The sequence below is a fragment of the Apodemus sylvaticus genome, chromosome 7, assembly GCF_947179515.1.
Source record: "Apodemus sylvaticus chromosome 7, mApoSyl1.1, whole genome shotgun sequence".
In the NCBI taxonomy this organism is placed as follows: domain Eukaryota; kingdom Metazoa; phylum Chordata; class Mammalia; order Rodentia; family Muridae; genus Apodemus; species Apodemus sylvaticus.
The window spans coordinates 122,424,220-122,436,843 of record NC_067478.1 but is presented as its reverse complement, the minus strand read 5'-3'; the positions used below and the strand labels follow the sequence as shown (position 1 = coordinate 122,436,843).

Below are 12,624 nucleotides of genomic sequence, written 5' to 3'. Positions count from 1 at the left end.
CTAAGCTTATCATCTTTGCACTCCCCGTGTCTTATTTAATTCACAGTAGCTTCCCCTCCTCCTCTCTCTTCTACAGGATCAACACACTGTGGTAGGCCAGAGCACAGGCTCCAGTCCAAGTCCTAACTCCTGCTCAAATCCAAACACTGGAAGTGGTTACATGAACCCCCAGCAGTCCCTGTTGAATCAGCAGATGATGGGGAAGAAACAGACCCTGCAGAGACCAAGCATGGAACAGAAGCAGCAACTTCTCCTCCGTCAGCAGATGCTGGCTGACGCGGTAAAGCTTTCTCTGAACTTCTATGGTGGACACTAGTTGGCCTTGGAGCGATAACGTGTCCCTTGTCCTTCTGTTTCTTACCAGGATCTAGGCCTGTGACAGTAAGGAGGATGTAGTGGATACAACAGAAACTAAACTGTATAGATTTAAAATGCAGGGAGCAGGGGAAAGCCTGATTGACCAGCTGCTAGGCATATGGAATACACAGCCCTCCATGGCTAACCCTGCCCAATTCAGGAATGCCTGTGGCCAGCAGGGCGTTTGAAGGGAGCAAAGGACTGCTCAGTTGTTCCCAGCCTCAAGGGGTGGAAATAGTGATCTGTCCTTTAATCCTCACCCCACCACTGACTCCAATCCGATTTTTAGAGGTAAATGAGTTTTAAAGGAAAGTTTTAAAGGCCAGCATGGAGTTTCACCACCAAGATTTGGCTTCCCCAAAAAAGCAAAGCCATTTCAGACCAGGGGAGGGGGGATGTTTTTAAAAAGAACAATTTAAATGAATTTCCATTTCACCATCTTTGCCTGACCTCTTAAGAACCACAAGGCTGTTTTCCCCAAACACCACCAGAGCTTTAGCCTTGGTTGACTATGGATGTATGCATTGCTCCTATGGATGCATGCGTTGCTCCTATGGATGTATGCATTGTTCCTATTGCTCCTATGGATGCATGCATTACTCCTGTGGATGCATGCATTGCTCCTATGGATGCATGCATTGCTCCTATGGATGCATGCATCACTCCTATGGATGCATGCATTACTCCTATGGATGTATGCATTGTTCCTATGGATGCATGCATCGCTCCTATGGATGCATGCATTGCTCCTATGGATGCATGCATCACTCCTATGGATGCATGCATTACTCCTATGGATGTATGCATTGTTCCTATGGATGCATGCATCGCTCCTATGGATGCATGCATTACTCCTATGGATGTATGCATTGCTCCTATGGATGCATGCATTGCTCCTATGGATGTATGCATTGCTCCTATGGATGCATGCATTGCTCCTATAGATGCATGCACTGCTCTGTGTCCTCAGACAGCAGCATCCACATCAAGCCACACTCCACTTCCTAAGACTGCAGCACCCTGTCCTGTAAGCTCGTCCTGTCCAGTGAAATCTAAAGGGACAGAGCCAGACTGTTCAGGGTAAATAAACCTACATTAGAAGAGAGAGTGAGGTCAGGCGGTGCAGCTCAATGATAGACTATTTGCCTAGTCTGCCTGAGGTCCTGGGTTTGACTCCCAACAGCGCTAGATGAAGAAGAAATAAGTCATTGTCTATTCAAGGAACTTTTTAGACACAGTCCAAAATATCAAGTGTTATAAGCGCCATGAATATTCAGTGAATACTGAAAGATCTTGATGATACAAGCTACAAACAAAAGAACCCCTTGCCCACTTGTCGCCCTAATGGATCACAGAACCGACAGGGAAATCACACACACACACACACATACACACACACACACACACACACACACACACACACACACAGGCTATTGTAATACATATGCTTAACTGTTGTTCTGTAGGGATTGCTAGAAATGACTGCAGAGAAATTACCTCCAAAAATCAGAAGGTTCAGAGGGAGTTGGAGGAATAGAAGGTGGGAAGGGGGGTTGTCATCCCAACCCAAAGATGTAGCACACTCAAGACACAGGTACACAAAGGACACAAAGGACACACACACTGTCAAGGCATAGAGTGTGCTCAGGAATAGAGACAGAGACGGGCAGGACATGGAGAAGAAGGAGCTTGCTAAATTACACTGTCTTAAAAGCAACTGCTTTTTAAAAAAGAAACACTGTGTTCAGATTTGTATCCAACTTAAGACAGAGGCTGGTAGGAGAGAATGCCCAGCTCCAGTTTGAAAATATGGCAAATCATCTCCCAAAATGAAGTAAAATTTGACTTTGACCTGGAAAGACTACATCATTCTGATAGAAATGGTGGAAGCCACAGTTTTAAGCAGAGGGCAGGCCAGAGACCAAAGGAGGCAGCCCTGTTTTCTCCTTACTGGTTAGTTGCAGGTCAAACTAGTAATAGTAGTAGTGCAGGAGTCTTTAAAGGAATTGCATGGGGGAGTGAACTCTTAAGCTACAGGGTCTGAAATCTTTGTTCAAACCTGTTCCTCCCTCCTCCTTGTCCTTTATCTTTATTACCTGAATAGCCTAGAAACAAGGGTGAAGAGGAAAGTGCCCTTTCCAACTGACTTACTAGCAAGACTTTTATCATTCCCATCCACACTGCAGATTTGATCAGTTTTACAAGATGGAGTTTCCGGGGTTTTCTGCTTCCTTTCCGAGACCCTGATTAAAAGTGACAGACACATTCTTGAGGAGCTGGCAGTGGTGTTGGCCTGCCTCCCACTGGCGTCCCTGCTGAGTCTCCCAGGACAGGTGCAGAGGGCAGTGGTGGATGAAAGAGAGCGGAGCTGCACTTTCTGTGGTCCTTACAAAGCATCCCACTCCTCTTTGTCCGTCGGCCATTGAGGGTGCCTGTGCTTCTTAGCATATCCAGGAAGAAGCAGCCTTTGATGCCCTTTACATTAGCATAGGCTTTGTAGTCATCCAAGGCCTTGGCGAGGCCAGGCAGCCTCTGAAATAGAGGCGTTTTCTCATAAAAGTTCCTTAGTTTCAGTCCCACCAGTGAAACACACACATACACACACATACACACACACACACAAAAGTGAGAGCAGTCACAGTTACTCCAGTGACCATCATCAGGAGCACGCATTATAAACCTACTGTGTGCCAGGCGCCATGCTGAGGCTTTACGGAACAAAAGGACTCATCCTTACACAAGGATTCGGGAAGATCCTAGAGCCTCTCCCAAACCTTAGGTTTTTATGGCTAGGGACAAGCTGGACACCACTAACACAAGAGACGCTGGGCCATGATGAAAAGTTCTTTTCATTTAACACAGAGGTGATTTCAGTAGTAGGTGTGAGTTTAGACTGGAGCCTCACTGTAGCTTCTTCTATTCAGTGTTGGTATCCAAACCTCTCTGGCCTTGTCGCATGTCAAGTCTATGCTGTATCTATCTATAGATCTTAAAACATAGAGTTTTAAGAAGGTTTCCAGAGATGTATATGCTAAGGCTTGGAGCAAATTAGCTCATCAGTTGGAGAGAGAAAAGGCCAATGGTTTAAGATACATTAAGTCAATCTGGATTTGAAATCTAGTGTGTGATTAGGAATCAAGGAACTAATTCTCTCTCTCTCTCTCTCTCTCTCTCTCTCTCTCTCTCTCTCTCTCTCTTTCTCTCTCTCAAACACACACACACACACACACACTTGTACATGCACACACAACTGCTTCTTGGAAAAGGGATTTCATAAGATCCCATTCTTGGCTTAAATACCAAAACCGTCACTTTACACGTGTATTTCCAGCAGGGTTGCTTGTTCATAGCCACACTGGTTGGTGGAGGACCACAGTTCTTCCTTAAACAGTTAGGGTTTAGACAAAACCACTCCACGCTGACCGCTTTTCCCCTTCATTTGTAAACCCATGTTTAAAAGAAATGTAATTCACATGTTTCTGATTCATTTACACTTAGCTCATCGAAATTATGTTTTATATGAATTACTTGGTGTTCAAAAACACTCTATGAGTCTTTCAAGTTTCCTTTTTTTTTTTTTTAGAAACAAGAGATGAATTTGGTTTGTTGTTATTTTAAGGCCCTTCCCTGCCCCTTCAGAGCATACACATCCTACTCAGAAATTCAGAGCTGAGTGGAAGTTGTGAGTTGGGGGTGGGGAGCGCTGAGCACAAATGCCACATTGGCTCTGGCTAATGGCCTCATCGGTCTGTTACAGTTTTCTCTGTGTTTATTGACTTTCCTATAATTACAGTCTTCTGTCTCTACCTATGCCAGTTATTCTTATCTTTAGAAGTAGATATTGCTTTATAGTGTGTTCAGAATTGCACTAAAGCAATTCCAGAAAGTTCCCAAATGCACACTAAGAAAGAGAAGGAGTAGGCATCCTTGCCCTAGGCTTATAGTAAGCACACAGCTGAGGCATCGTGTTTCCTATATAACATAAAGCCTCAATGCGTGCCAACCTCAGACGGGGTTATTCTGATATCATGATAAACTAAGACCAAATAGGCTACTTCATAATATTTTCTAAAAACAAACAAGGTAAATATGTGACCCCCGCCAAAATGCTAAATGATATCCTCTCCTGCTAATGGACAATAGCCATGTCCCTCATCAATTTGGGAAAATAATCCGGGTGTTCTCTGTTTTACCTGGCTGGCCAACTATTTTCCATAGTCAATAGACAAGAAAGCTCATCAGACATACTACAACACAAAATAAACCCACAGACATGTAGTTATCACTGAAATCTAATTAACAAATGAAGGAAATGAGCATGCTCAATAGACACAAAGCAGGTGCGGAAGTGCGTGGGGAGCAGAAAGGTCAGATCCATACAGGAAGTGACTCAAACTGAAAGTCCTGCCTCTGGATTTACACGACCACCTAAGGCAGAACCGGAAACCCTCTGCCCTAGTCCTCACTATGGAGCCTACGCTTGCTTCAAGCCTGTGATCTTCCTGCCACCAGTCCAGAGCAATGGGATGTCAGGTGTACTTCACCCTGCGTAGACAAAATTATTCTTATGCTTGCACCCTTTGAACTTTATGCAGATTTTTTTAGGTGAAAAAAGTGTTCACTCAATTCAATATGTTTTCATTTGTGTTTTCAAGGAGAAACACTCCCCTCAGGATCAGATGAACCGACATCTGACAAGGCCACCCCCAGACTACAAAGACCAAAGGAGAAATGCGGGCACCCTACAGCCAGCTGCTCAATATTCTGGTAAGAGTTCTTTGACACAAATACACACCGTAGTTGTGAAAAAGAAAAACGATTCTATTCCCACTACTTCCTTTCTCCATCTTGGAGACTATACCTGCCCTAACCCTTTCTCTAGCGCCCACCTAGTTTTCATCCAAACATTTAGAATGCAGTGTTATGGCTCACACCTCACAGCACCTCACACACTCACAGCACTCCCGAGGCAGGAGGAGCACCGTGAGTTCAAGTCCAGCCTGAGCTACATAGTAAGTTCCATGCTAGCCCAATAGTGTGAGATTCTTTCTTTGTCCCATCAACTTCAACCCCACCCCCAAATTCAGCCCTTTCCTGAGTTCCCCGTGTCCTTGCTCTGGGCTTACGTGTTCACTACTTGTGAGAACCTTAAAAATTTGACTATTTTCTAACTGCCTTGTTCATCCAATGTTGACTTTGACCCAGGGAGTACAAAGCTAAGTAGAAAGATCTCTCTTTTAGAACATCCGCTGGCAATTTTCACGAGGTCTTTCCTCATTCTTCCTTTGAGCCCGCCTCCCCAAGTATTCTCCTCCAAAGACAATACACCCTGCCAACAAGGAACTGCTAAAACACAGATCATGTTTTTAAAAAGGTTCTCTTAACCAAAGGTGAATTCTATTTAAGTCACAAAACCAAATTTTTTAATCACTCTCTCTCAGAATGAAAGGGGTGGGAAGGAGCGGTGGTGGCGGTAAATCTCTCTCAATCTCCAGGACAGGAGCCAAGGGTCTCCACTTGGTGTCAGAGTTCAGGCTTCTTTTGTCTTTCTGCTACCTTAGCATGTGGCTCCCATCCTAAGGGCTGCCCTGTAGCCATCACAGCAGGGAGGGAGAGGAAGGGAGAGCAGGTTAGCAAAACTCCTGGGGGATCCACGCCGCCCCCTCGGAAAGCAGTCTGCTGGGGCCTCTGCCTGCTTTCATCTCCTACCGAAGGTGTTCCTGTGGATTTTCCACCAGCAAGAAAACTTATAGTATGTGTTTTGTCACATAACCGCATTGCTATAACTATCAGGGCACAGGACAAGGACACCCACCCAAGAGCTCCTTCCAGGGAAGGCCTATGCGTCTCCTGAGAGCCATCTTTTGCATATCGATGCTGACCCCAAAGTGAGTAAGAACATTTCTTCCTGAACCTCCGAGATAAAGCAGGCAGCACCAGAGCAGGATGACTCCCTTCATATTGCTTTAAATCTTAACATTAGTCTAGAAACAATTCTTTCCCAGCTATTATATCAAGGTAAAGAACAAAAGGGATCTTATATCACTACTTATATCTACCACACATTAGGGCCATCTAAGTCTTAACTGCTGTTCTGTGTGCTTTATGGAAATTCTCTCTGCTCTGGTTCTTTTCAAATGCTCTTTTCCAGGCCGGTGAGATTGTTCAGTGGGTAAAGGAACTTGCTGCCAAGCCTGATGACCTAAGGTCCACCTCAGGGACACTGCAAAGAGAGAACCACCTCCCACAACTAGTCTTCTGACTTTCATATGCATGTGGCCGCATCCCCATGCCCAACACACATACACAAACACACACAAAAGTAACCAAATGTAAGATGCAAAACAAACAAACACAAAAACCCCTGCCTTCTTCGTCTGTGTAGGGTGTACTGTTTCTAACAAGACAGCTGAGTATGGTTTTGCTGTGGAGGGGATTGAGCCCAGGGTCTTGTGCTTGGCAAGCATTCTCCCATCAAGCAGCATCTCCAGCTTTAAAACTTCTTATTTTTCCCCATATTATTTGCATAGAATAAATTCCTTTGCCACAAAAATCTTCAATTGCAAAGATGACATTGCTTAAATTCATAGTCTCTTCCTTAGAGTTAGTGTGATCATATATTAAAGTACAGCACACCATAGAGGATCTTGGGTAAGGAGGTAGAAGAGACTCCTTCTGCACTGGAAGAACTCGTGGTCTGGTTAGGGTTGCATTTTGCAGTACAGAGCAAAACTACTGCGTTGTCGTGGCCCCTGTCTTTTGAGTTGTACAACATAATGCATCATCTTTAACCAACAGGTGGTTTCTTAAGTGGTCACTTGTGGGCATGATCTTCACTTTACTCTTATTTCATACATGTGTTCGTGTGTGTGTGTGTGTGTGTGTGTGTGTGTGTGTGTGTGTGTGTGTTCTGTTTCCACATCTCCATGAGAATCTTGTTCTTCCTTCGATCTCTTTCATTAAATCATTCAAAATTCAATTGAATTGTCAGCCATTGTACTTGGAGTACAGCTGTAAACCAAACAAGAAAAAGGGTCTTCCCTTGTGGAATTTGTCATCTAAGCTACTTCTTTCCTCTCCATTTTTGCCTCTCAATCTGATTTCCCAGGACTACTTCAAACCTTACTGAGCCAAGGATATTTCAGGGCATTTATTGGTCACTGCATGTTGAATGGAGCCATCCTGTTAATCAGCTTGGGATTGTCCCCCCCACACACACACCAATTAGTTGCTGACAAGCATCAGTTTAACTGGTAACCCTTTTGAGGCTTGCTGGATTCCCTTTTGAGGCTTGCTGGATTACCTCAGTGCTCAGCGGAAGGGTCAAACAGAAAACAGCAGACAAAGAAACAAGGCAGGATGTTAGGAAAAGCGTCACACCAGAGCTTCAGGCTCAGCCTGAAACCTGAGGAGAATATAAGGCTCCGGAGCATAGTGGCCATCTTGGGAGCAGGAAACAGATGAGCAAAGGTGGCTGGTGGAGTATTTCATCACGGTGCAATAGCAACTGCACATTCTCCAGCCAGTTTCCCATATGGAAATAATCAGAGCACAGATTACATCAAAGTCCAGATTCTTGAGCCTTTGTTTGCCCTTTGGATGCAGGGAAGCCACTCACAGCAGCTTCCGAATAAGAGCAATACAGATAAAGAATGAATCATGATTGTCTAGGCCACAAGCTAGGGATATCAGTGTGGTAGCCATGGATAGGATTTATCCCCCATTTCCTCATTGCAACCCTGGGGTGAAGAGTGACCTGGATTCCATGACAGCCAGCTAACCAAAGTTGTAATCTTCGAACTTGGAGCATAATAAAAATAATTCAAAAAGAAAGATTGATTATCACCTCAGTGACTTCAGGAAACAAATAAAATAAAAACCATAAAATAGAACCATTCTATTTCACTGTGCTTTCTGTATGTGTAGACTCTTAACCAAGGAGTGGCCCAGGGCAACTTGTTCTCCCAAATCTTTTCTGTTCTTTTTTGCAGTGTGTTTGATATATGTTATTTGTCTAAATCATCTTGCACACGAAAGTAGTTCTGGAGATGATAAGTTGTTCGAGCTGCAATTAGAGATGCTGTACTGTCATGAATGAATGTGATTCTCTTCTCTGTCATAGGTGGCTCCTCTACAGTGAGTTTAAACTCTAACCAGGCCTTGGCAAGCCCAGTTTCAACACACACCATTCTAACTCCAAACTCCAGCCTCATGTCTACATCTCATGGGGTGAGAATGCCCTTGTTATCCACGGTTCAGAACATCGGGATGTATGGAAACCTGCCTTGTAACCAGCCTGGCACCTACAACATCGCTTCAACAATGAACCAACTGACACAACAGAGAAATACAACTCAACTGATGACAAATCAGAACAACCCTCTGATGTCACGGCCATCTCCCTTAGGGGCAAACAACGGTGACACTGTGGCCACCTTTGGAGCTGGATCTGCTGGCAGTTCGCAGCAATTAAGACCAAATTTGACTCACAGTTTGTCAGGCATGCCAGCCCAGAGGTCATCAACTGTCATGATCACAGCCAACACAACAGCAACAAACTGGGCTTCTCAAGAGGTGACAGGGAAACAACAGGAAGCCCTCAAATCTACAGGAGTCCGCTTCCCAACAAACACATCTGCAACCTATTCCCCAAACCAGTCTTTGCAACCAGGAGTAGGGAGCCAGCCATTTTCCCAGAGGGCAGTGGCACCCCCTAGCCAGTTAACGCCAGCAGTGCAAATGAGACCTATGAACCAAATGAATCAGACATTAAATGGGCAAACCCTGGGTCCACTCCGGGGTTTGAACCTCAGACCTAATCAGCTGACCACCCAGAGTCTGTCTAATATGAACCCATCAGGAACAGGATTGAATCAGTCGAGGACAGGCAACAACCAGCCTCCATCCCTGACTCCCAATGCTTTTCCTTCATCCAACCAAAGTTCCAGGGCTTTTCAAGGACCTGACCATAGCAACGACTTAGCTTTTGACTTCCTCAGCCAACAGAGCGACAGCATGGGCCCTGCCCTAAACAGTGATGCTGATTTCATCGATTCTTTATTGAAGACAGAACCTGGAAATGATGACTGGATGAAAGATATCAACCTTGATGAGATCCTGGGAAGCAATTCCTAGGAAGGAAGGTGGTCCAAGGCTCCCAGCAGGGTTTTCCAAGGATACTGCGACGCCAAACTGCTGAAGTCTGTGGGGAACTACAGACATCAAAACAGAAGGTTGGCAGGAACCACAGTGGTGAACATTTTGGTTCACATGCTTGTTTTAAGAAATTTTGAGCCTGAGTAAAACATTGGGATTGTTTTTTCCCTGCCTGAACTTCGGGATGTGTTATCCAGTTTGTCCAAACACAGCTGTGATGCTGATGTGTAATTAATTGTGTAAAATGGTCTTCCCGAGTTCCTTTGCTCAGTGAAGGCAGTACAATGGAACTCGAGACCTGTTTCAATCCCATATTGTCATGGACAGATGCTTGTTCTAAGCGACAGGCAGCTAACTGTCAGCTATTGACAAACATGCTTTGACTTCTCTGCTGTTATTTGTCTTAAAGCTTGCAGGAGAGATTGAAATGTTGCATTGTTTGGAGTAACCTACAGGTTATCCTAAGAAAGAGGGAACCAGAGAACCTGAAAGCTATCCAGCAGATTAATTAATTTCTTTCCTAGACGCACTCCTAATTTTTGTAATCTTCCCATGTGTTTTGTATTTTGGTGAGATGCTGTCTCTCATGATAACAGAAATGCAGGGCTTACAACCTGACTGGGGCTTCCCTGCCCACTTTTATAGATAACCAAGACTGGTTCTGATCACGGCTGAAATACCAGTGCACACATGCCTGCATCAAACTTCACTTCAAAAAAAAAAAAAAAATTAAGCCTTGCCGTGTAGGAGAAAAACATGGCGGTGGATACCCAGCGGTGCTGCTCACTGTGATTGCTAGCCACTGGTCTGTTTCCAAACAGAATGAAATTGAGCCTCCTAGTTTTTTTGGTAGTCAGAGACTGGTTTGTAAAAAAAAAGAAAGAAAAGAAAGAAAGAATGAATGAAATGGAAGTGTGAATTAGAGTCAGATTAGAGAACATTCTATTTTGGTTGAAGGTAAGAAATAGGGAAAGGCATGAGAGGGCACAAAGCTATTACACAGAGCTCAGAGGAAGCAGTAACTGACAGACAATACCGCTTTTCCTTGGACATAACATGTGGACTTAGGTGGGCAGCTGAGCCCAGTGTGGTCTCTGTCGAGCCCCCCACTCACTATTCCTGATGCAGGGAGCCCTTGCTGTATGGTGCCCTTCTTATCCAGGTTTCCTCCCTCAGGGCTGAGTGCTATAGCAAAACGTGCATGTGCCTGGGTCACTCAGTGCCCACATCTATGTACACTGCAAAGGGGAGCAGGTATACAGGTTTGAGAGGGTTCTAAAAGACCTCTACCACCCTCCTAATCCAGAGACTCAAAGGCTAGCTACTCTCAACCTTTGAGTTAGACATCCACACACTAAAATACCAAGTATGACTGACTTCAAGTCATTTAAGCACCTGATCTTCACAAACCTGTTCAGAAAAGGAGCACATTTTCGAAAGCTCTGCAAAGTCCGCTTCTTGTCTTTATGATGCCTTTGGGCTCTCTCTGTCTTTCCCACTGCACCAATATTACTGGCCCGGAATACTTTCTGTGCTGGTTTGTAAATATTAATAAATTACTTGTTTTGTAAACTTTTGTAAAGAATATTTTGGTAGAAATACTTAAAACATATTCTTTGGATTATATTTATACATATGTGAAATAAATATACTATCGAAAGGTTATATTTTATACAAAAAGTAAATTGTTACCTTTTGTATGCTAATATACAAAGTTTTGTATAATACAATGGTTTATTTTTAGCTCTACATTTAAACTATAGGTGATGGAGTGGAAGCTTTGAAAAACCACCAAGAGGCTTGTTAAGCAAATGTACATCCTGAGACCTCACTCGGAAAGCATTCCAGGTCGCATCCCTCCCTGTTATTGTCATTTCCAGCTCAGATCCTTTATTAAGCCCATAGTTCTCACGTCTCATTTGATGATTCTGCTGTGCACACCGTACCAGTCCCTGTTGCCTGCGTCCTACTGTGTGTCTCCCCATTATACAAAACAGTGTTTCCCCATGAAAAAAGAGAGGAAAAGCAATGTGTGTGTGTGTGTGTGTGTGTGTGTGTGTGTGTATAAACGCTGTGATTGTGTGGCTCCTCCAGATGACTGTACATATCTTCAGGACTTCTCAGTCATAATTCAGCTTGTTTCTCCCAACACAAACAGGACATTCTACAGCAGCTGTCCAGTCGTCCAACTGAAGAGGCAAAAGAAACAAGGCTGGTTTTTCTTCTATCTTAATGTGAATTTCATAATTAATGTCTATTTATTCAGCTATTCATTAAAATACAGGATTCTTTGGGGGGGTTATAACCTATAGTTTTTCTGTTTGTTGGCAGCCTATTACCAAAGATGATGTAATTTTCCTGAAAGCTGAGATAATGACAATTTGATAGACAAACTTAGTAAGAGCCTCAGGATTTACAGTGTCAGAGCTATCGGGCGGGACACAAACTCCCGATTATAGACATGCCGGACTACTTATTACTGACATTGTTTATCACTCTGACATATAACAGAAAAGGTAAGAATCATTTCTCTTTCTTCTATCTTCTTCTTCTTCTTCTTCTTCTTCTTCTTCTTCTTCTTCTTCTTCTTCTTCTTCTTCTTCTTCTTCTTCTTCTTCTTGTCTTCTTCTGCTCCTCCTCCTCCTCTGACTAGAAAGTAATGTAGGCAAATACTTCCTTCTTGGCTCTGTGTTCAGCCCAATGAGTGAAGTCACTGAGTGAAATACTGATGTCACCTGCATTGCTGTCCTGAACCCACGAATGTAAAGATTTCAACTTGTAATACAAGCATTTTGTACTGTGTGTAATTCCATGTGTAAAAAAAAATAGTTTAAAACAATTCAAAAGTGGTTTTCTTCTATGAAGTCACACTGTCAGTCACCAATAACATCATTACAGTTGGGATATCCAATGTTAACAGTACTGGACACATATACACAAACGGTTCTTTTTAAAAGATTTATTTTATACTTTTAAATTATATGTATGTGTGGTATGTAGGTATGGGTGTTAGTGCCTGCCAAAGCCAGAGGGTGTCCTTGAGATGGAGTCGTCACAGGGTGTGATGAGCCAGCTGTTGCAGGAACTGAACCCAGGTCTTCTGGAAACAGT

At 43.7% G+C, this 12,624-nt stretch overlaps 1 protein-coding gene across 2 annotated transcripts in view; it reads left to right on the top strand.

The window, feature by feature from the left end:
- Positions 1–12,372, top strand: part of Maml2 (mastermind like transcriptional coactivator 2) — a 318,636-nt gene extending 306,264 nt beyond the window's left edge. For both annotated transcript variants that reach the window (XM_052189129.1, XM_052189128.1), the window contains 3 exons: positions 77–280; positions 5,013–5,124; positions 8,480–12,372. In XM_052189129.1, coding sequence (XP_052045089.1) covers positions 77–280; positions 5,013–5,124; positions 8,480–9,492 — 1,329 coding nt within the window. In that variant the 3' untranslated portion in view covers positions 9,493–12,372. The remainder of the gene's footprint in view (positions 1–76; positions 281–5,012; positions 5,125–8,479) is intronic.
- The last annotated feature ends 252 nt before the right edge of the window (positions 12,373–12,624 follow it).